A 23,518-nucleotide genomic window follows, 5' to 3' on the forward strand; every position below is an offset into this window, starting at 1 on the left:
TTCCTCAACAGAGCGAATGCCCTGCTTTCTGGACCAAATGGAGAAATCCCATGCAAATGGGATAGACGGGCATCCTTGCGAAATCTGTCTACCAAACGAAGTCTTTGAGGATTACCGAGTTCATTTGCCTAGCTAAATTGTAGGATCTCTTGAACCAAACAGGGCCTTAGGAGAAAGTTCCGGATAATCAGAGAGAAAGGAGTTTTTGCTAATCCTCTTGTTGATTTCATATATTTATGATGTCTACCTATTGGTTATTTTATTTTTATTTATTTGGATATATGAGGAAGGACTAGAACACACATCACTTAACACAACTATTCATATCACTCACCCTAGTGGCTTTATCTATTGGTTATTTTAAACGGATGCAGTAATCGTTATTTTCGTACAAACTGAAAATGGAGTTACCATGGTATGGTGGTAATCTTTACAACCTCTTCGAAACTGAAGACATCTAATATAAGTTGGGGTATACGGTGTGTCTTGTCCATTTATAGCTGACTAAAGTTGCGAGAAACAAGAAAAAAACTCATGAGAGGAGTTGATCGGCTTAAGTAATTTTTATGAGTTTGTTGTTTGTCCTTTTAAAGGACATATAATTAATGTTTTTTTTAAGTGAGAGAAAAAGATACATAATGAAAATTATGGGGGAGAAAATTGGTGTTTTTTTTAATTTAATTTTTAAATAAAAATACTAGTTTTAACTAAAATGACCATCCTTTAAGGGGGACAAACATTTTCGCCAATTTTTATATATATAAACGATGACACAGTACACAAGCAGTGACGGAGTCGGTATTTAATTTTAGCCGGGGCCAAAAAAGTTGACATATCAAATTATAAAAAAAAATTCATAATTACACAAATCTATTAGGAAAAAAATTTACTTAAAATTTTCAAAGTAATAGGATCGATGTTATTTTAACAAATAATAGTTATTTATTTAAAATTTAGAATATAATATAAAATAAAATTAGTAAAGAAAGTGCAAATATTATATACATATATGAAATTTTCATGTGATTTTTATGCACATTTTCATGTGATCTTTGGTAACATTATTTCATGTGATGTTAATGAAAGCTTATCCCATATGGTGTTAATGAAAATTGATTTCATGTGGTCTTTGTAAATAAATTTTTTTTTTTTTTTTTTTAATTTGATTTGGGCCTACAAACTTTAGTTTGCAACTTGGCCTTACAAGTCGTATTTGGTTTTTTTTTAGTTTTTTATAATATGGCAGGCCATAAATCAAGTATTTAACAGGCTGATAAGTCAGTATAGGTTCCAAATATTTTACATAGGCTTAGGCTATCAAAGCCAATGTTTGGCTTAACTTGGCCCATTTATACCCCTAACTGTGATCTGTGAAGAACATTAACATAGAGGGACAACAAATTTCACAATTAAAAAGAAACATGGAATAATCAGCGACAAATGTCTAAAATCATTTAAATGACATTGGATCCACATAAACCATTTAATTAGTGTTTAGATATTTTAAAAATACAAAAAAAGAAGAAGTTGTTAATGGATATGTATAAGAAATTTTCATACTCCATATACATACATATATCTTCATTGATTTTTTTCTCTTTAACAGTTTCCACTAATTAATAACCAAATTTCACATTCTTGTTGTAAAATAAAGAGTAAACACCCTTTTTAGTCCCTGACAATATCTACGAAGTCCTTTTCAGTCCCTGGCAATAAAAAAGGACCAAATTGGTCCCTGAAAGTACAAGAAAAGGGCCACTCTACATATTTGAGAGTTGACATAAGGACTAACATGACCCTTTTTTTGTAATTTCAGGGACCAATTTGGTCCTTTTTTATTGCCAGAGACTAAAAAGGACTTCGTAAATATTGACAGGGACTAAAAAGGGTGTTTACTCTAAAATAAAATACAAATAACAACAATAAACAATTCAATTCCATTACCAATAGCAATTTTAGCTTTACATTAAAATAATTTTTTTTAAAAAGGTAAACGTAAAACAACACTCCATTTTTTCAAAAGAAATAAAATCAATAACTACAACCACACAAAAAAAGTTGTTAATAAAATAAAGGGGGCGTGAATTTCACTCATGTTAGAAACACCCAATAAACATTTATGGTCAGCAAAGACAAAGAATTTCACTTTTATAAGGTTCAAAAATATAAATCAATTTTTTCGCCAACGTACAATATAATTACCAATGCATATTCCTAGAATAGGTATTCGTAAAATTTTGAAGAAAGGAACGAAACATTGTGCCTTGTCGCAGAATGGCTGGGTTCCGGGTGGTGAGTGCGAATAAGAAAAAAAGATTAGAATAAAACCTCAATTGGAAAAAGATGAAAGAAGAAGAAGAAATTAAGAAGAAAGAAATATGTTATCTAGTCAGGAAGCAGCTCCATATCTTCATTTGTTACCACTGTTACAATTTTAGCTATGGTCAACTTACAATTTTAGCTAGGGTCCAATTACAATTACTTATATAATTATATACACGAAAGAAAGTTCTCACATTTGGGAATTAGGTTTTTGACTATTCTTTGTGTGCAGTAACCCAAAACACAATAATTCAATGGACCTTCATATTTCATAATTATAGTCTTGTTATTCGTTTGATTTCATGATTGTTACTTTCAAGGGTTAAGTGTTTGTTCTTTTAAAGGACACAAATTGTGTCCTTTTAATTTTTAACACTATGTCTGACCGGTAAGACATAGTTATAACATAAAAAATAGTTTTTTTTTCTTTCTCCACGTCAGCTGAAGTGACTGAGGAAATATAATATTTTTTTTTTCATATTATAATTTGTTTTACAGGTAAGATATAGTGTCGAAAACTAAAAGGATACAACCTTGTGTCCTTTAAGAGAACAAACCTTTTTTTTCTACTTTTAAATGTGTTTATTTGGTTTAATTGGGCCCATATTTTGAAATAGGTCAATTAATCATTTTTGTGATTAAGTTTAAAAGTTTTTCTTTTTTTGAATAATATGAGTAAGAATAAATAACATAACTTATTAGAATAAAGCAGAAAAAAATATACAGGATAAAAAATAAAAAAAGGTAAAACACACAAATAACCATACTATACGTGTTCTTTATTATTTGTTTGCATTTAGATGATTTGTTGTTACTTTGTATTGAGTATTTAATTTTCTATTTAGGTGATGTCAAATTATAATTTTTACCTTAATTAATTATAATAATAGGCACCTGCTTGACTTGGACGTGGCTACGCCTCTGTACACAAGTCATTTCTTACTTACCTAGATGAGGAAATCACATCTCGTATCTTAGCCAGACCAACTCCACAACCTGTCAAAGGAGAGGATAGAATGGTTTGGATTAATAATCATATTTCAAAGTCTCTGGTGAAAGTTGCGTACTACAAAATTATGGGATTTGCAAATGAGCGACCACTGCAGAGGTGGAAATGTCTGTAGAGCTGGAAGGGATCTAAGAGATTCAAGACATGTCTGTGGAAGGCAATGTTGAACAAACTCCCGACGGCGCTTTGACCGTACCAATGCATTTTAGGAACTATTCTGCCAATTTAATTCATGGGTTTTATTTCTTTCATTTTATAGGAGGGAAAACTTGTTTCTTATATATAGAACAAATTGCTAGACCCACTTTACTTAAAAAAGAAAAAACAAAACAAAGAAATTGAAGTGAGAGTGAGAGAAAAAAAATTTCTTAAGCAAAATGAGAGATATAAAACCCTTAATTTTATGATCAAATATATTACCATAATGATGCAACAAGATACGTAACTTGTGACTAACGTGTTTAGTCACGTCAAGACAATCTGAAAATGTACAGTTTGCATATGATGGCGTCAGTACCATAGGCATGTTTGTCCAGTCATGTCAGTACTAAGTGCACATTTGGTCCCAAATACGCATTTAAACCTGCATTAGTATGATAATAAATTTGACCAAAGAATTAAACCAATGGAATATTTAAAATAACGCATTTGTCAGATAAAAAAGCCAACTCCCACCAGCAAGTGGAACCTTGGGCTGTCAAAGTTGCCCATTTCAGAAAGAAACTTGCATCCATGTACTACGGGACTGTAAACAAGCCCGAAATATTTGGGAGCAGTGGGTTGAGACACGCAGACACAGAGACTTTTATGCAATTGATGCCGACACTTGGTTTACGAAGAACATAGAAAGCAAGTGGATGACCAAAGAATTTGCAGAATGGCGAGACATATTTATAACAAGTTGCTGGTTTTTATGGGACTGGAGAAACAAAGCAATCCATGAAGAGTCCTTTTACAAGACCCACAGCTCCCCATGAGGTAATAAAAGCCTATGTCATTGACATTCAACAAGCCATGCCAAGGCCATCTATAATTGAATCCCCTCAAAGCATCCCCTGCGTCACTAACATCTGGAAACCTCCAGAAGCGGGTTGGTCTAATGAACATTGCAAATTATCTATCTATCTATGCCTTGACAGAATGGAGATGATGTTAAATAACACATAAAAAATTCATTTTTATAACCTTTTTCTTAATCCCTCATATTAGCTTTTTACTATACCCCATGTTTTGAGCCGTAATTATTGAATGAATGTTTCCACTGCCTTCTTATGTACACCCTTGCATTTCATTTGTCAGAGGTTTTCAGGAATTTTTCCTTGGAAGCAATTCTAAATTTGTTTAGTATTGTGGGCTTGATTAGCTTCATATAAAGTACGTCGTAGTGCCCGGTGTCGATGGTGATGAGACAGACTAATAATCGAGAACATTGTATATATAAAGGGCAATTAGTTTCTCCTATTGCAAGAGAAACTCAATAGGAGAAACTAATTGACTCCTGCACACACATTTTGTTCTCAAGAACACTATGCCATGACGCGAGATTTAGATAACTCAAAATCATATAATATCTGAAATGGATAATTTGGGATAATGTAATTATAAATGATGATCAAGCGATATTTCTCTTTTAGGCCTTAATAGGAAAATAGCAGCCACCCTAGCATTGCAGAATCTGCAATCGAACCGAGTACCAAGAACCCTACTTCACTTGATGATAATGGCATAGACCAACGGTTAAGAGAATCTTATCAGTAATGTTTTCAATCGTATCGCTAAAGTATGTTCTAGATTGAATTAATAGGACTTCATGCAAGGAGCAATAATCATATAAAGAGCAGTGAATGTAAGCTCTCAAACCAAATCTTTAGCACAACCACAATATATTACAAAGAGGTGGGATGCACAATTGCACTGTGAGTGCAAGAGGCAACACCAAATGCCATACTTACAGAGAGAGGCCAAGTGTTTCAGTGCCAGTACCTCCCTAAGTTTTCATTATTATCAGTGATTGGATCTTTGTGCAATCTGGGTCTTAGCAGGAGAATACATCAGCTTAAGGTTTCTCCCAATCAAATATACATTAAAATATAACACTAAGCCGCAACAGCTTCCGGCACTTTACCGTTGCTTGAGGGTACCAAGCTATCATAATAGTCAACCAGCACCTTCCACCCACCTGGGCACATAAATCCATCAGGAGGACTTTCCTTGTTCCTTGCAAGTGTACGCATCTGTAAATGCAAGAAACCTTTGTTAAGATACTACAAATAAATATGTAAGAATATAGTCACAATCCTAATGAATTCAATCTGACTATACCTTTGTGCCTGATATGAAGAGGAAGTCCTGAGGCCTTGAAGGGTCAAAGAATGCCATTTTACCCTGAGTCTTGTCATACGCAGCAACCTGCAAATGAATGGAACTAATCACCACATATATCTAAGAGGGCCTAAGTGAAACTAAATGTATTAGTGAGAAGGCAAATTCTTCAATTACCCTGAAAGGAAGAATGTTTAGACGCTCTAGTCCAGGTGCCATGCTCAATACTTTCTTCCCATGGTCAGCATCATATAGATCTCTTTTCTCAACTGGATGGCTCATGCCTGCAGGGTCACGACCAACGATGTAGAAGTTAGCCCCGGCATTAATCCTAGCCTTTGCATGCCACTGCACCTCAGTCGGTCCAGCATAGTGCATGGGAGAAGGGAATATGGATACCACAGTTGTCTCTGGATCAAGAACACCATCCTCTAGTACCTAAAGAAAGACCAAAGGGTTTAAGTGAATTTTTCAGTTCATAAAATCAATTTGAGCCATTTAGGCAGGTATAACTGATTTTCTTAGTAGGCCAACAAATTACTTTTACTTAGTTAACTACAGTTGGGAGGCAATACGACTATACAGAAGTTAGAAGGGATACAGACATCTTTGGAATCAATATTACATCACATGCTGATGAGACATGGAGAAGTGCGAGAAAAGTAGGAAACCAATCAAACAGGAAAAGAAAAGAGAAGAAAGAAATGACATAGCTTCAACAATGAGATTCAGTTGTCACATCTGCCTAAGCCTAGTACACATACCTTCTCATGTTGTTTCATTCGCCAAGCAAGTGGGACATCATCAGCTTTGGTATAACCTCCCAGTGGATGAAGCAGTAGGACAGGATTCTTATAACCCATATCAAGAAGCCGCTTACGGGTATCAGTCATTAGCAAAGCATGGCCATTGTGGACAGGATTCCGGAGCTGGAATGCAAACACAGCATCTGCATTGCGCCTTGTGAACTCCTCACGGAGTTCTGAGGGGGACAGCCGAAAATGATCAAGCCCATCATGATACTTGACGGGTTCTATAACTTCCAGATCACCCCCAATCAGCCAATTTCCAGCATTAGTTATAGTTTCTTCAACATAAGGTAGACCAGAAGCAGTGGTTCCCCAAGTTCGGGCTATCCTTTCTTCTTTAGGGTGCTTATAAATTTCAATACTGAAATAACCAAAATAAAATTATAAGCCATAGCAAAAAAAGGGAAGAAAACAATGAAAAAAGAATGACTACAACATAAATCAGGAATCACACATACATCCCATCACATAGCTAACATGCACACATATAAAGGTGCTCAATAAAATCAACTATATAAACAATTATACATATAACGCGCACATATAAAGGCGTTCAACAAAATCAAGTAGAAACTGAAATAGAAAACACCAAAACAATATAGATTAAGATCCTCGTCAAACCACATTACCTAAAGTCAACTTTTCATATCAATGTTTACACTATCTGAATTATTAGCATGTCTGGTCATGAGTGTGTTTATACACGTCAATATGGATATGGAAACTTCATTTTCCAAGCAGCTATACCAACATATATTTCAGCCTAAGAAGCATGATCAAAGTTGTTAATCTGGTGATATATTTGCAACGAGAATTTCAAAATACAATCGTTGTCGTGTATTCTAGGACCATAGAAAGGAAAAAAGAAAACAGAACCTAGTATGCCTCAATAAGATTGGATTAATATGAATAGTAAAAAAAAAAAAAGGGAGAAAACAACGACAGTAGTGGAAACTATCTCAATTTCCATTACAACATTATTTGAGTGGTTGACTGTCCAACCAACTATAGGCACTACAATAAAATATGAAAAAGACTTGAACAAGCACACCAAAATACGTATAAAAATTACCTATTACCCAGTATATTCGATCAAAATCTCCGCATCTCTACCCTCCAACCCTCCTCCTCCCCCTTTCCCAGTATACAACAAAATTTCCCATAAAAAAAAAAATTTCAGCTCTCAATAATTGACTGTATAAAATTCACACATAACTAAAGAAACCAATCACACCAGCATATGTGAAAGATCATAAAAGCATACCTTTCTAATGAACAAAAACACAAGTTCAGAGAAAATAGTAAAACCTCCTTTTCAATCAGAGGTGCAATGAAATAGTAAGAAGAAAATCACAAAGCACAAAGACATAAAACCATGCTAATTGAACTTCAAAGCAAATCCTTACTCGTTCAGAATAGCGACAGGGTTTCCCTGAGAATCGAAAAGAGCAACCTTTTTGGAATCCCCGATCCGATGCTTCTGGTCATCATCAATGGCCAGAACGATTGGAACGGACATGTTCACCACCGACCCATCATCGAGTCGGAGCGAGTTGAAATGAAGCGTTTGGAGGAACTCAGTTTCTCTCATGAACCCACGGAGTGGGGTAGCCCAGCCTTCGCTGAGCACATGAACCCACTCCACGTCAATCCGAGAGAGTTTGATCCTTGGAAGCGAAAAAGCTTCACCCTTCTTCAAATCTCTCCGCGAATCCTCCACCACAAGCTCCACAAGCTTCCCACCATCCGGTTCGATCAAACCGCTCGAAACTCGAAGACCCAGGTGGGTCCTCGCCTTGGCGCCAAGAGATATGTTGACTTTGAAGGATGGGGAAAAATGGGTATCGAAGGTTTTGGACAGAGAATGAGAAGGGAATGAGATTTTGGTGAAAAGAGAAGCCATTGACGCCATTGAAGGCTTCTTGGTGTTTTTATGGCTTTTGGGACCCTCTCGGTAATGTTGCTATATAAACTATAAAGGAGGAGTTAGTGGAGGTGCAGGGACAAAAGGGTAATTCCAGTATGCAAAAAAATATGAAATTGAATAGAAAGAGATCCTAAAGGGACAACATGAGTGGGTTGCTCAGAATGAGATGAGTTTGAGTATTTATACAAGACTCCATTTGACAAGGACTGGTTCGGGAGGATGAACCTGGACACTTTTTTTATTCCCTCATGTGGCCGCTTTTGTTTTATTTTATTTATCATTACTAATTAATTATAATTAATTACTACCTTTGTGTGCATTGCTGACTTGTGTCATTACCTCAATATCTCCTTTCCTTTCCTTTATCTTTTCTTATTAGGATTGATTTTTTTCAACCAAGGATTTTTTTTAACATTTTGGGTTTTTTTTACCCCAGTAGGGTCATTTTTATAAGCTTTGACCCGAATAATTTCTTGGTTAAACTTATTACTTATATAATGCATAACGACGCGGTACTGTGAAGATCGCTTCAAGACGTGACACTTAAAGAGCCGCGTTCTTAGTATCAGTTACTGACCAATCATGAGGGATAATAATCACATTGAAACACGACATGCTCTCAGCCGCGTCCTTTGCAAAAAAGTTTGCACAGGACGCGGTAGAATAACAACCACGTCCTACCTGTAAAATTATGGTCTGACATAATTTTTAAATTATATATTTGTGAAAACATTCAAATCAACAAATAGAATAATAAAAATTAGCCTTTACAAAAGGTTATTTATTGAAGAAAGTATGTATAAACGTGTAATTATACAGCTTTTATGTTATAAATAAAAGGATAGATTGTTTAAATATAGAAAATAAAACCCTTAAAATAAAATAAAAATCTGTATTATAGATACAATAATCTTTTATGGATAATAGAAAATATAGAATGTTTTAAAGTGTTTAAAAACTCGGCCCAGCCATCGACCCGGTCGAGATCGGGGGTCACGGAATCACGGGTTCAACCGAGGGATCACGGAATCACTACGCTGACTCAGTTTTATGTATTAAAAAATATAAATATAAATATATATATATATATATCATATATAAAAATATTAAAAAACAAACCACCCATCATCAAAGATTCAAAATATACTTAACATAATTCACCAATTACAACCACAAGTCAATATTACACAACCTAATTAAAGTATCAAGATACCAAAGTACACAACTCATATTCTAATGGGGTCATTATGCTGACCCGATTCTGCCTCTTTTGAGAAGGTCTCTGGCAAAGGAAAATTTAAAGGAAGTAAGAATGAGTTTTTGTTTTCCATCGATGACCGTAAGGATTTCATTTGAATGGGTAAAATTCTTACCCTTTCTAGAAGATTCACGACACGAGGTGAGGATTGAAGACGTCTAGGTCGCTGGGAAAGAAGAGAACGATTAGATTTAGGTTTGCAAGCATTTTTATTTTTTAAAATAAAACGATGTTGTTTCATGGAATTTTTTAAAAAAAAAACATGCAGTGACCCCCTTTGACCCCTCTAACCCGGAAGTCACTGAAACTCGGCCGTGTTTTGAGGGTTGGAGGGGTCGATATACATATAAGGTGCAACTTGTGACCCCAACCCTCACAGGAGAAGGGTCAGGGTTGACCCGGGTTAACCCGGGGGGCGGGGTGGAGTTTTAAAACACCATTTTAATATGATAGTAAATCTTTTTAAGGAAAGAGAAAATTCAATAGTTGTATTTTTTATTTTTTTATTTGGGTAAACATATCATAGGTACAAATCTTGCTTTTTCGTTGGGACTTTATTTTAAGGGTTTTATTTTCTATATTTAAACATTCTATCCTTTTATTTATAACATAAAAGCTGTACAATTACATGTTTATACATATTTTCTTCAATAAATAACCTTTTGTAAAGGCTAATTTTTATTATTCTATTTGTTGATTTTAATGTTTTCACAAATATCTAATTTAAAAATTAATTGTAAATCCAAGATTTGATGGGGTGCAAATTAAATTTGATATCAACATAGCTTCAGATGGTACCCGGTGAGGTTCAGGCATTAGCCTCTGGTCCAATTTTCGGTGCAAATGGTTTAAAATTGTGTCAGATCATAATTTTACAAAACCATTATGTCAGATAGGACGTGGTTGTTATTGTACCGCGTCCTGTGCAAAAATTTTTGCAAGGACGCGGCTGAGAGCATGTCGTGTTTCAGTGTAATTATTACCCCACATGATTGGTCAGTAACTGATACAAAGGACGTGGCTCTTTAAGTATCACGTCTTAAAGCGGTCTTCTCAGTACCGCGACGTTATGCATTATATAGGTAATAAGTTTGATCACAAAATTATTCCAGTCAAACCTTATAAAAATGACACTACTGGGGTTAAAAAGCCAACATTTTGAGTATAAAAATTCCTTTTTTTTTCTTGATAAAGATTATAAAAATTTCTTAAACTTTCTATTAAAGTATCTACATATTTGCTTATTAAATAAAAAAACCTATCATTATACATATTCAATTTAAAAGGTTTGCGCAATGCACGCCTAACTAGTTAATTTAGAAAGGGTAATATAAATATCATGTAACAGGAACCCAAAACTATTTTCCTACACAAACAATGCAAAAGTGGGGTCCACCATTTTTCTTTTCTCTTTTTTTCTATCATTTTCTCTCTCTTCATTTTTGTTTATGTAGGAAAATTAGCTAGGGTCATGTGACATAATACTTCTATAACCCATTTAGAAATTCAATAAAAAGAAAGTCATAAATTTGATAACTTCATACCTGCAGAGTGATTTGAGTCTTTGAAGTGACAAGAATAAAACACCTTAATTTGTTAGGTGAAATTTAATTAATTATTTTATATCTTTTGTATTTGTTTATATATTCTCTTGTGCAAAAGTTTTTTGGCTTGAAGTGTAAATGTGACACATGCTTATTATTTTTGTCTATTTTGTGCTGCACATGTTTATTTTTTAATTTATTTTATGTTTTTTCTTAATTTTTTAGTTCATCAAGGAATTGCTGCTGGAATTGATCTTTTTGATTACTTTTGCGCAATGCACGCGTAACTAGTTAATTTAGAAATTCAATAAAAAAAATAATAAATTTGATAACTTCATACCTGCAAAGTCATTTGAGTGAAGAAATGACAAGAATTAAAAAGTTAAAAGACGTTAGATGGTGGGACTTAATTAATTATTTTATATTTTTTGTATTTGTTTAATATATTTTCTTACGCAATTTTTTTTTGGACTTGAAGCGTGAATATAATACATTTTTATATCTTTTGTATTTGTTTAATATATTCTCTTGCACAAAAATTCTCTGGACTTGAAGCGTGAATATAACACATGCCCATTTTTTAATCTACTTTGTGCTGCACATATTCATTTTTTGGTTTATTTTATACTTTTCTTAATTTCTCATAAAAGTGTTGAGGAATTCAAGTGTTGAGGAATTCAAGTGTTGAGGAATTCAAGTGTGAATGATTGAGTGAAAAAAGTCTCACATTGGTTAATAATGGACTAAGTAAACACCATATAAGTGGAAGGATCCATGCACCTAATGCCTTAAGATTTTGGGTTTGATTATGGTGTTCCGAGCCCACTTAATATTTTCTGCTCACTTGGCCCATGGTTGGCGGTCTCTCCCAGCCATGAGCTTCTCGTGCACGGCCCAACAATTGATATCAGAGCTAATAGTGGATTGTCCTGTGGTGATCCGAGTATGTCTTGCTATGGGAAGCCAAGGCTTGATGAGTGCAGCCATGCAAGCCTTGACGAAAGAGCCAAAGTTTGATGAGAAGCCAAGCATTGATGAACCCCATGAATACTCGAAGAAACGTCTCCTTGAGGGGGAAAGAATGTGGGCCTTGGACTCATACTTGATGGAGAGATGTTGAGGAATCCAAGTGTGAACGATTGAGTGAAAAAAATCCCACATTGGTTAAGAATGGACTAAGTAAGCATCATATAAGTGAAAAGACCCATGCACCTAATGCCTTAAGGTTTTGGGATTGATTATGGTGTTCCGAGGCCACTTAATGTTGCTGCTCATTTGGCTCATGGTTGGTGGTATCTCCCTGCTTTGATAGTATGTAAATCTTAAGATGTTAGGTGAGATTTAATTAATTATTTTGCATCTTTCATATTATTGGGATAAGATTGTATAGATTAATTTGTTAGAATAATTTGTTATTCTTTTGTTTGTCAGCTGATATAAGTTGTTAGCTAATATTCTTAATAAGTGTAAATCTTTTGTGTTATTTTTAGGATAGTTTAAATATTCTGACAAGATTTTAGTTAGGTTGTTTTGGTTTTCCTTTGTATCATGGCTTTATTTAAACAAGCCTTTAGCTGTTCAATCAATCAAGTTACACATTTCAAATATTCTTGTTATGGTATCATGAGCCAAAAGATCTAAGCCTTTCTTCTTCCTTGCTTTGCTAGCTAGAACCATGGCTGCTTCAAGCAAAAATTTCAAAATTACTGATCCCCGTTCTCCCTTTTACACACATCCTTCCGATAATCCCAGAATTCTTCTTACTACAGTTCCCCTCCATGGTCAGTCCAACTATGATAATTGGGCCAAATTAATCACCTCTGCTCTCAAAGCCAAAAACAAAGTTGGCTTTCTCACTAGTGACGTAGTCGCTCCAAAGGTGAGCTTTCTGATGAATTTTTTTGGATGGAATACATGCAATTCAATGCTAAATAGCTGGATTCATAACACCATTGACCCTCAACTGCAACCTTTCATCAAATGTTTTGATACTGCTAAGGGTTTATGGGATGAGTTGAAGGAACGGTTCTCCATTTCCAATGGTTCTCGCACCTATAAACTCAAGAGCAACCTCTCTGCTCTTCGCAAAAACAGCTCCTCCATGGGCGATTATTACACAAAATTGTGCGCCATTTGGGATGAGCTAGAAACTAGTCGAACTCTCCGTCCATGTTCCACAAGAGACGCTTGTGAATTCGCAAAATTCGTAGCTGACGAAACGGAACGAGATCATGTTTATCAATTTCTTATGGGTCTTGATCATGCCTCTTATGTTCATGTCAGAACTCAAATTCTCAACACCAATCCCATTCCTTCAATGAATCGAGTTTTTGCAATGCTTTCACAAGAAGAAACTCACAACTTAATCGTCTCTTCTCATGCTGAACCATCAGAAGCTCTTGGGTATGCGGTGCAAACTCAGATTTCGTCCAAAGATGGCACTGATTCTTCTAAGCCAAGGGTGATCTGAACTCATTGCGGAAAGCCTTATCATGACGTTTCAAAATGTTACCAGCTTCACGGTTACCCAAACCTCGACGGCAGCAACAACTTCCGTTCAGCACCGCGCGGTCGTGGTCGCGGACGTCACACCGGAGGACGCGGTCATGCTGCCTCTTCTGCCCAAGCCGCGCACACCATCACTACCCAACCAGAAAATTCCACAACCAGTACTGCCTCTTTGCCGTGCCTTACACCAGAAGTGCTTCAAGAATTGCTGACTCTGGTTGATTCTTCTAAACAGACATCTGACAAGCTTTCTGGTAACACACATACTTCTATTTCATGGCTTATTGATAGTGGTGCATCCCAACACATGACTGGTAAAGTTTCTTTTTTATCTGATATTCGATCCATATCCCCTTGTACCGTGGGTTTGCCTAATGGAAATCGAACAATGACAGTTAGAGTTGGCAAAACGGGCTCGACTCGGCGGGCCAACCCGCCAAACGGGGTGGGGCGGGCCGAGTTTTTCAACTCATCTCAAAAGCGGGGCGGGCTCATTTTTTGGCGGATTGATGGCGGGCATAGGCGGGTCAGTGTAAAATATGCTCAGGCTGGTGGGCCAACCCGCCCAACCCGCCAAACGGGGCGGGGCGGGCTAGGATTTTTAGCCTACTTTCAAAAGAAGGGCAGGGCGGGCTGACTCATTTTTTGGCGGGATGGGGCGGGACGGGTCGCCCACTTTGCCACCTCTAACTGCAGTAAAAAGTGGCACTGTTTCATTAACTTCTTCATTAGTTCTAACTAATGTGCTATATGTTCCATCTCTCACCTGCAACCTGATTTCAGTCTCTCAGTTAATAAAGTCAAATACATGCTACGTAATTTTTACAAAATTGCATCTTACAGGACCAACACTTGAGGACAACGATTGGATGGGGTGATGCACAGGAAGGGGTGTATGTCTTAAGGAATTCGTCAATTTTCACTAATGCAAAACAAATTTCGGATTCTTCCTCTTTGTGGCATAGAAGACTTGGTCATCCCTCTCGACATTATCTTTCACTGCTTCCTTTTATTTCAAGCATGCTGGTTTTTGTGATGTATGTTCTAGAGCTAAACAGACTCGTGGTCCATTTCCAATAAATAAAAAACACAGCTTGCATGCTTTTGATTTAATTCACTGTGATCTCTGGGGTCCTTATGCTACTGTCTCCTTCACTAGTGCTAAATATTTTTTGACTATTGTGGACGATTACAGTCAAAATGTGTGGGTATTTTTAATGCAAAATAAAGGAGAAACATATTCACATTTTTCGATTTTTTGTTAACATGGTTTCCACTCAGTTTCAAACATCAGTAAAAAGCATTCAAACAGATAATGGAAGTGAATTAATGTCATCTATGATGCAAACTTTATTGGCAGATTTTGGTATTCTTCATAAGCAATCATGTATCTACACACCCCAACAAAATGGACATGTGGAAAGAAAGCATCGTCACATTCTTAATGTAGCTCGTGCACTGCGATTTGATGGTAATCTGCCTCTTCATTTTTTGAGTGATTGCATTCTCAACGCTGCTCATCTCATATATCGAACTCCTTGATGGCAAAACTCCTTTTGAAGTTCTTCATGGAAAAGCTCCATCATATGATCACTTGCGAGTTATTGGATGTCTATGTTATGCTATTGTAGTACCTAAACCATCAGACAAATTTGCTGCTAGATCGAAACGCTACATTCTCCTTGGTTATCCGTTCAATAAGAAGGGTTGGAAGCTTTTTGACTTGGAATCAAATGAGGTATTTATTTCCCGCGATGTTAATTTTCATGAGGATAAATTTCCTTTTGCTCTACGTTGTTTTTCTTCTTCTCAAATTGGTATACCGCATGCAAATTCAAAAATTTATGAACCACCATGTGCCAATTTACCCGAACCAGTTTCTGACGTGGTGAGTTCGACTTCAGCAGCTTCCGACGCGATGGTTGCATCTTCAGCAGCTTCTAACGCGGTGACTTCAGCTTCCGACGCGGTAGTGGTATCCCCAGCAGTTTTCGAAGCAATGAATGTGCCTTCCTCTTCCGAGAATATTGATGCTAATTCTTCTCATTTGTCTCCTATTATTACCTCCTATGTAGCATCGATACTGACACGGGACACGTGACACGATACGACACGACACTCCGACACGTAAATTCTAAAAAATGTTAGATTTTGACACGTTAGGACACGTTTTGATATTAAATAATATTTTTAATTTATGTAGTGTATATAATATTTAATATTCATTAATTTAACAAAAAAATGAAACTAAACTTATAATATTCATCAATTTTGCAAAGAAACATAAGATATTTCAAATATTTATATTAAACTCAATAAAATGGTAATCATAATCCAACAAATCTAATAGTTAAAACTAAAAACTCAACGTAACGCAACCTTTGAACCTTTTTTTGAATTTCTATAATGTGTGTTGGCGTGTCGGGGAGTGTTGGAGTGTCGGAGAGTGTCGGAAAGTGTCGGACACGACACGTCAGGGTTTTTGAAGTATCGGTGCTTCATAGATTACCTCTCACGATAGGGGGAGCTCTCCATCTGCCATGTTGCCAGTGGTTTCACCGAATCAACGTGCGCGAAGACAGCATAAAGCTCATGCCTATCTTAGTGACTATCAATGCAATTCCACGACTACACCCTCTTCTACCAACATCACTCCTTCAGTCGCCTCAGGTAAATCGTATCCTATAGATCAATTTTTGTCTAACAATAAATTTTCTACGCAGCATCAGAGATTTATTGCAGCTGTTAGTGCACATATTGAACCTACCACGTTCAAGGAGGCCATGCAAAATAAAATGTGGCAAGTAGCTATGCAACTCGAAATTGATGCATTGGAAGCAAATAAAAATTGGGTTATTACTAACTTGCCTCCTGGAAAGAAAGCTATTCCTTGCAAATGGGTGTTTCGCATAAAATACAAATCTGATGGCTCCATTGAACGTTATAAAGCACGTTTAGTCATTGCTGGCAATAATCAGATTGAAGGAGAAGACTATACAGAAACATTAGCACCTATAGCAAAAATGGTTAGTGTGCATACTTTTTTATCCGTGGCTGTTGCAAAGGGTTGGGAGTTACATCAACTTGACGTTCAAAATGCTTTTCTTCATGGTGATCTCAATGAAGAAGTCTACATGAGATTCCCTCCAGGATTCACTAATAGCTCTCCAGGTCAGGCTTGTAAACTTCAAAAATCCCTCTACGGTTTAAAGCAATCACATAGAAACTGGTTTGCCAAGCTTCGCCTCTCACTTATTTCCTTTGGTTTTCAACAATCCAAAGCTGATTATACACTTTTTACATATTCTACCGGTGATAAATTTGTTGCAGTTTTGGTTTATGTGGATGATATTATTTTAGCAAGTAATAATTCTGCTATTTGTCTTCAAGTAAAATCACATCTCCACACTTTGGGTTAAAATCAAGGATCTTGGTAAGTTGAAATATTTCCTCGATATTGAACTTGCAAGAAGCTCTACTGGTTTATTTTTATGCCAGCAAAAATTTGCGGTGGATATTCTTAAAGAATGTGGTTTACTTGGTTGCAAACCAGTTGATATTCCTATGGAGCGGAATGTCAAGTTAGCACTAGATGATGGTCCTGCTTTTTCAGACCCTACACGATATAGAAGACTTGTAGGAAGGTTAATATACCTTACTATCACCAGTCCTGAGCTCAGCTATGCAGTCCATTCTTTATCTCAATTCATGCAGCATCCGAAGCAAGCTCATTATGATGCAGTCATCTGAGTACTTCGTTATATTAAAAGAAATCTAGGACAATGGATTCTTCTTCAATTAGATTGCGACCTTCAACTTAAAGCCTTTTGTGATTCAGATTGGGCAACTTGCCCTATTACAAGACGGTCTGTCACAGGTTATTTTGTTATTCTTGGCAATTCTTCGATTTTCTGGAAAACTAAGAAACAACATACTGTTGAAGCTGAATACCGATCAATGGCAAGTACTACAGCTGAGCTTCTATGGCTTAAATCTTTTCTTCAATCTCTTGGTGTTCATCATACTCAATTCATGAAATTATTTTGTGATAGTCAATCTGCTCTTCACATAGCTTCAAACCCGATTTTCCATGAGCGCACTAAACACATTGAGCTAGACTGCCATTTTGTTCGTGAGCATCTCATGTCAAAAACAATTTCTACAGCTTATATCAAGACCTCCTTACAACCGGCTGACATTCTTACTAAGGCTCTTGGTAAAAAGCAATTTGAATTTTTAATGTCCAAGTTGGGCATCTCCTCCCTCCATTATCCAACATGAGGAGGAGTATTGGGATAAGATTGTATAGATTAATTTGTTATTCTTTTGTTTGTTAGCTGATATGAGTTGTTAGCTAATATTCTTGATAACTGTAAATATTTTGTATAATTTTTAGGATAGTTTAAATATTATGATAAAATTTTAGTTAGGTTGTTTTGGTTTTCCCTTGTATCATGGCTTTATTTAAATAAATCTTTAGCTCTACAATCAAATCAAGTCACATATTTCAAATATTCTTGTTACGTATCTCTTTAACAGGAAGTTTTTATTTTTAATTTACATTTTATTAACCGTTTCGTGAGAAAAAATGTTTTATGATTTTAAAAGTATACTTTTTAAAACAATTCGACAACAATAAAAAGCGTGACACTTGCAACGGTTTGAAGTAATCTTTAGCTTCTGATTTAGTTGAATTGAACGTGTAGGTAGTTCATAAATTATGATGTTAAGAATGTTATGTATTTCAAGCATTTTTTAATGGGTTTATCATCTATCATTTAACATGACTACAAAAAATTTCCTACACACACAATATTTTGTGGGACCCGCAGCAAAAAAAAAAAAAAAAACTTCGACACGCAAAACGAATCTCTATAACATAACACAATCATTTTTCCTACAACATAACTCTTATAAAACCCTTCTTTAATAATAACCGTGTTATTACAAGAATGTTTTTATGGAACCATCCTCCGATCTTCCTAAGTGGAGTGCAGCAAACAAATAGCGAAAGGACAAAAATGCCCCATTCAATTATTTTGCAACCATCATCATGAGAATCCAATTATAAAGAGAAACAAAGCAGAGAGTCAATCTAATTGGATTTCAAGGACATCAATTTTGAAAAAATGCAAATAATGCAGAGTGCAATCAATGTCTTTTTGATCATGCCAAATATTATACAACATAAACGCCCTTTTGAGCATTTGCAGTGTATCAACCCAATAAATGTCAAAAAGTTATTGACGTTCTTTTCAATTCTAAATGAAAGAATTATCAATTAAAAAATAAATAAAGTTGATGCAATGCCTCCATCTCACTGCTTAATGGGCACAAATGAAAGGAAAAAGTACCTAAACCAATGTAAAATACAAAGCAAAAAAATAAAATAAAATGGAAGCAGCTTCACCCGTGGCCTACCTATAATTGTACAAATAATATTTCTTTTTTTTTGGTATGGTGTACAAATAATATTTATGTAAACGATAATGGTTTATAAAAGTCGCTTATATAATTTTAGAGAAAATATATTCTCCTTTAGAAATAGAATTTTTTTTTTCTATTAATGACTCGTACCATAACTGATCTCATTTTGAATTTTTTTTTTTTACTATTTTGTAGGCCTTATTTATATTATAAATCACTGATTAGAGAAAAAAATTCTCCTTTTAAAAGAAAAAAATATTTTTCATAATTTTATACAAGTTATTGAATGAGAATTGTGACTGAAAATTTTACATGGCGCAGACAGTGTCCCGCTTGTAGTTACCATGAATCTTCGTTATTTGAAATTGAAGATTCAAAAAAGCACACAACATCTATATTGATTTGTGGGACAGGGACAATACCGGTAGAAAAAGTGACCTCATTCATTTGCTCATTCTACACCTCTTGTCAAGAAAGTGAACCTGCCCTCTCTCACGTCCCAATTCATACATTTTTCAAGTGTTCGAATGTGAAACAAACACTTCCACTTCTTCTCATTCTTCCCACTTTTTTTTGTTTTGTTTTTTTGTAATGGTTCTTCCCTACTTTCTAATTCCACACAACTTTGAATAGTCATCTTTGTTTTTTTGGGTTAAATGTTAATGTTAGTCGTGTTCTTCATTCTTCTTAATTCTTATCTATTTTGCACTCTATGAGGATTCTCTAACTTGTTCGTACTAATAACAGTTACGTGTCACTTCTTTCAACTTCACGTTATATATGATTTGTTTTTTACAGAATATTTATATTTACTTTTGGACTCAATGCATTATACGGATTTTTTTTTAAATTTTTTTTTGCATATTTATAAAAAAATATTTCATCTTATATCTAAATATATGTGATATAATAAAATATAAACGTGTGAAAAATAAAATTGATTTGATTATAATCAAATGCTGATATAATTAGTCGAATCTTTCGTCCATGTTAACTATGTTTTGAATTTGATTCTCATTTTTTTCCTTTTTAATAAATAAACAGTCGGTTCCATTAATTCTTCCCACGGGATAGAGTTATATTATCAAAACAAAAAAAATGGAACATAATAAAAAAATAAAAATAATGTGAAGTAAAAATCCTATGACATTATAATCTTCTTGACTGCAATATTAAAACGTGGGACATAAATTTCGAGTAATATAAACACTAATTAATAGGAATATTAATTAGTATGATAATTATGATTCAAAATATTAGTGGGAAAATTTGAGATCATTAACAAAAAAATTCTTCAGTCTATATATTGTCATATCTAACATAGATCGATCATTTTTATTTTTAATAAAAGGGGTGAGATATTGTTTAGTGTTACTACCAATCAATTTCACCGTTAAATTGATTATGTTGATCCAACTGTTATATTTATTTCACCGTTAGAAACAATACTATTATGGGGTAGGATATTATAACAATCAACTAGTGTTACTGTCAATGTTACTACAAATCAATTTCACTGTTAGATCGATTATGCTGATCTAACAGTTATATTTATTTCCATCTTTGTATGATTATGATTCCCCATATTGGATGTGAAAGCATTAAATATGGAAAATCATAACTATACAAAGGTGGGGAATCATAACCATACAAAGATGGAAATAAATATAACCGTTGGCTCAACATAATCGATCTAACAGTGAAATTGATTGGTAGTAACACTAATTGGTTATTATAATATCCTTCCCTTATATATAGGATTTTTTGACACCAAATTTTAATCGTTAATTTCGTGAATCTAACGGTTATAATTTAGAAGAAGTTATACTTACTACCTCTTACTACTAAATATTAACCATTGATTTCCGCCAATCTAACAATTGTAATTTATGGGGTCATACTTATTAATTAATTATTAATTTCAAGTAAATTATAACATTGATGGAAATCAACGATTAAGATTTAGAAGTAATAGGTAGTAATAAAATAGATAGTAAGTAGGGGTGCTAACGGGCCGAGCCGAGCCGAGCTTTGGTCTTAAAAGGCTAAGCATGTGTTTAAATGTGTCGGTCTTACCAAGCCTGTTACCTGTTACGAATATAATTATCGACCTGTGGTTTGCCTTATTTACAAAAAATAAAAGTCTGATTTAGCCTGTTAGAAAAAATAAGACAACAAAAATTTATCCAAACAGAATATACAATCAACAACACTAGTAATTCCATAAATATTCATAAATTCAATGTATATTCAAACAACATAATATAGAACAAAATCATTCAAAAAGTCTGTTTAACTAATAAAATAGGAGTGAAATGGATTGAGAGGAGAGAGAGGGCTATTACAAATAGTATAAAAAATAAAAATAAAAATAAAAATTAATATACTAGGTCAGCTTGAGAGGCTCCAAGGCCGAGCTTTTGAATTGGAGCATGAGGCCTTTTTACTAAACGAGTTTTATACAAGTCCAAACCTGGTTCCAACAACCAATATTAGGTATGTAAGCTCAGGCCTTCACGAGCCGAGCCAAAGGCCCCTGGCTCGTTTATCATCCCTAATAGTAAGTATAGTCTTTTCCTATAATTTATTGGTATATATTTATTAATTAATTATTAATTTTTAATAAATTATAACTGTTAGATTAGGGAAACAGAAAAATATTTATGCAGTTACTGCAGATAAGTTATCTGTATTTACTTCCAAAATGATATCATTTTAGTGTTGAAATATTAAAAAATTATAATTATAAAGACTATTATAACCTGAAATAAATTAAAATCACAAAAATATTTTGATTTCTGCCCTAAAATAACGGTGTTTTGGACTCAATGCAGATAATTTATCTACATTATTAGGCAGAAAAAATGAATCCTTAATGAAAATTAATAATTAAAATTTATGTCAAATTACGAATGTTTAAAGAGTAAATTACGATTTTACCAAAAAAAAAAAGTAAATTACGTAAATTACGAATTTTTTATTTTTTTTGAAAACAGTAAATTACGAATTTTTATTTTTTTTGAAAACAGTAAATTACGAATCTTTTATCAATCAGTGTTGACACATCTGGTCAAATATAATCTCTTATTAAGATTGACGGTTTTCCCCAACTTTGGAAGAACTCCTGGTCTAAACTTTTTTTCTAGTAAAAAAATACCTCACGACTTTCACGTGGCAATTCACGAACGACACAACAACAGTGATTCCTAAGACGATTAGAGGAGACACAATTGGTGCATGTGGCCATGTGCAGCCTATGCTTAGATTTTCTCTTTTCTTCGTTCAGGTTTGTCGGCAAAGATATGTTTATTTTCTTTTAGCTAGTAGTGGTTGCACATGCACTAGTTAGGAAAGTAACACCACCATCAACAAAGAAGCAACAGTAAAATAAATAATTATTGCTGACTGAATAAGGTTAGAGATTTCTCATATCATGACAAGAAATTCTTCTAAGGTTGACAACTTGACATAATAAATATGTGGATCCCACTAAAAAAGAGTTTTTTTTTTTTTTAGTGATTCATATATTTATTGTGTCAATGGAAGAAGAAATTATTCTCTTCTCATATGAGAAATCCATAATCCGATTGAATATCTATCAAAGGGTCTTAATTAATAATGCTTATCCGACGAGCATATGGGGCATGACCGCAAGAAAACAACGTAACGGCAAGCATATTCATATTCCGCCAGAAAATGAATTTAATGACACACTACCTTTATATATAATGGAAAAGCAATGTCAGTGAAACAAAAGATAGCGGAGTGGGGAATCAATTGTTACAACTTACAAGAAGAACTAATCCCACATACACAACTCGGTCTTTGTCAAAATTAATCTGAAAAATATGCTTTCGGAATTGCATAGAAAATTATTTTGTTTTAAGTTTAACGCTTTTACAACAAATTGTTCAACAAAATTATAAATCTTTTTGAGAAATATAATATATATAAATTATTAATTTACCATCATTTAACGGGTTAAATTTTTGAATTGAATTAATTATTTATATTATATAAGAACCTATATAATTAAGTGATCACGGCTCTTATGCGTGTTATACAAATATAATATATAAAAATCATTAATTTATCATCAGTTGACAATGCTACAACAATTATAAGCAATTAAACTCCTAATTTTGATTTCATTATCTGTTGTAAGAATTAACATTAAATAAGATATTTTGATATTATCAGGGAATCAAATTTGAGCTATATATGAAAGATTCTCTCATATAATAAAGATTTGAAGTTTTGGAAGCTATTGTAATCTTAATGCAATGTAATTACAAAGGCTCAAATACTAGCAGTCTAGCATATGTAGTAGCATGTGTTAATCGAACTAGGCCCATTGTTCTTTGTACCAGACATAGCCTGTTTTCCCAAACT

General features: G+C 34.3%; 1 protein-coding gene across 1 annotated transcript; it reads right to left on the reverse strand.

Annotated features, from left to right (window-relative positions):
• Positions 1-5,128: 5,128 nt before the first annotated feature.
• Positions 5,129-8,529, reverse strand: LOC133316234 (ATP sulfurylase 1, chloroplastic). Its single transcript, XM_061517960.1, has 5 exons — positions 7,869-8,529; positions 6,418-6,823; positions 5,831-6,091; positions 5,654-5,740; positions 5,129-5,565 (listed from the first exon to the last, which is right to left on the reverse strand). Exons 1-5 carry the CDS (start codon positions 8,372-8,374, stop codon positions 5,428-5,430), a joined length of 1,398 nt encoding a protein of 465 aa, XP_061373944.1. The 5' UTR covers positions 8,375-8,529; the 3' UTR covers positions 5,129-5,427.
• Positions 8,530-23,518: the final 14,989 nt, after the last annotated feature.

Source organism: Gastrolobium bilobum, unplaced genomic scaffold (assembly GCF_033153095.1).
Source record: "Gastrolobium bilobum isolate Gb01-03AN ecotype WA unplaced genomic scaffold, APGP_CSIRO_Gbil_v1 utg7242, whole genome shotgun sequence".
In the NCBI taxonomy this organism is placed as follows: Eukaryota; Viridiplantae; Streptophyta; class Magnoliopsida; order Fabales; family Fabaceae; genus Gastrolobium; species Gastrolobium bilobum.

Excerpts from the sequence above, each read along its gene's own strand:
- LOC133316234 (XM_061517960.1), bottom strand. The coding sequence starts at position 8,374 with ATGGCGTCAATGGCTTCTCTTTTCACCAAAATCTCATTCCCTTCTCAT. Across the intron at positions 6,092-6,417 it reads GAATGAAACAACATGAGAAG|GTACTAGAGGATGGTGTTCT; the intron begins GTATGTGTACTA and ends GTCTTTCTTTAG. Across the intron at positions 5,741-5,830 it reads TAAACATTCTTCCTTTCAGG|GTTGCTGCGTATGACAAGAC; the intron begins GTAATTGAAGAA and ends ATTCATTTGCAG.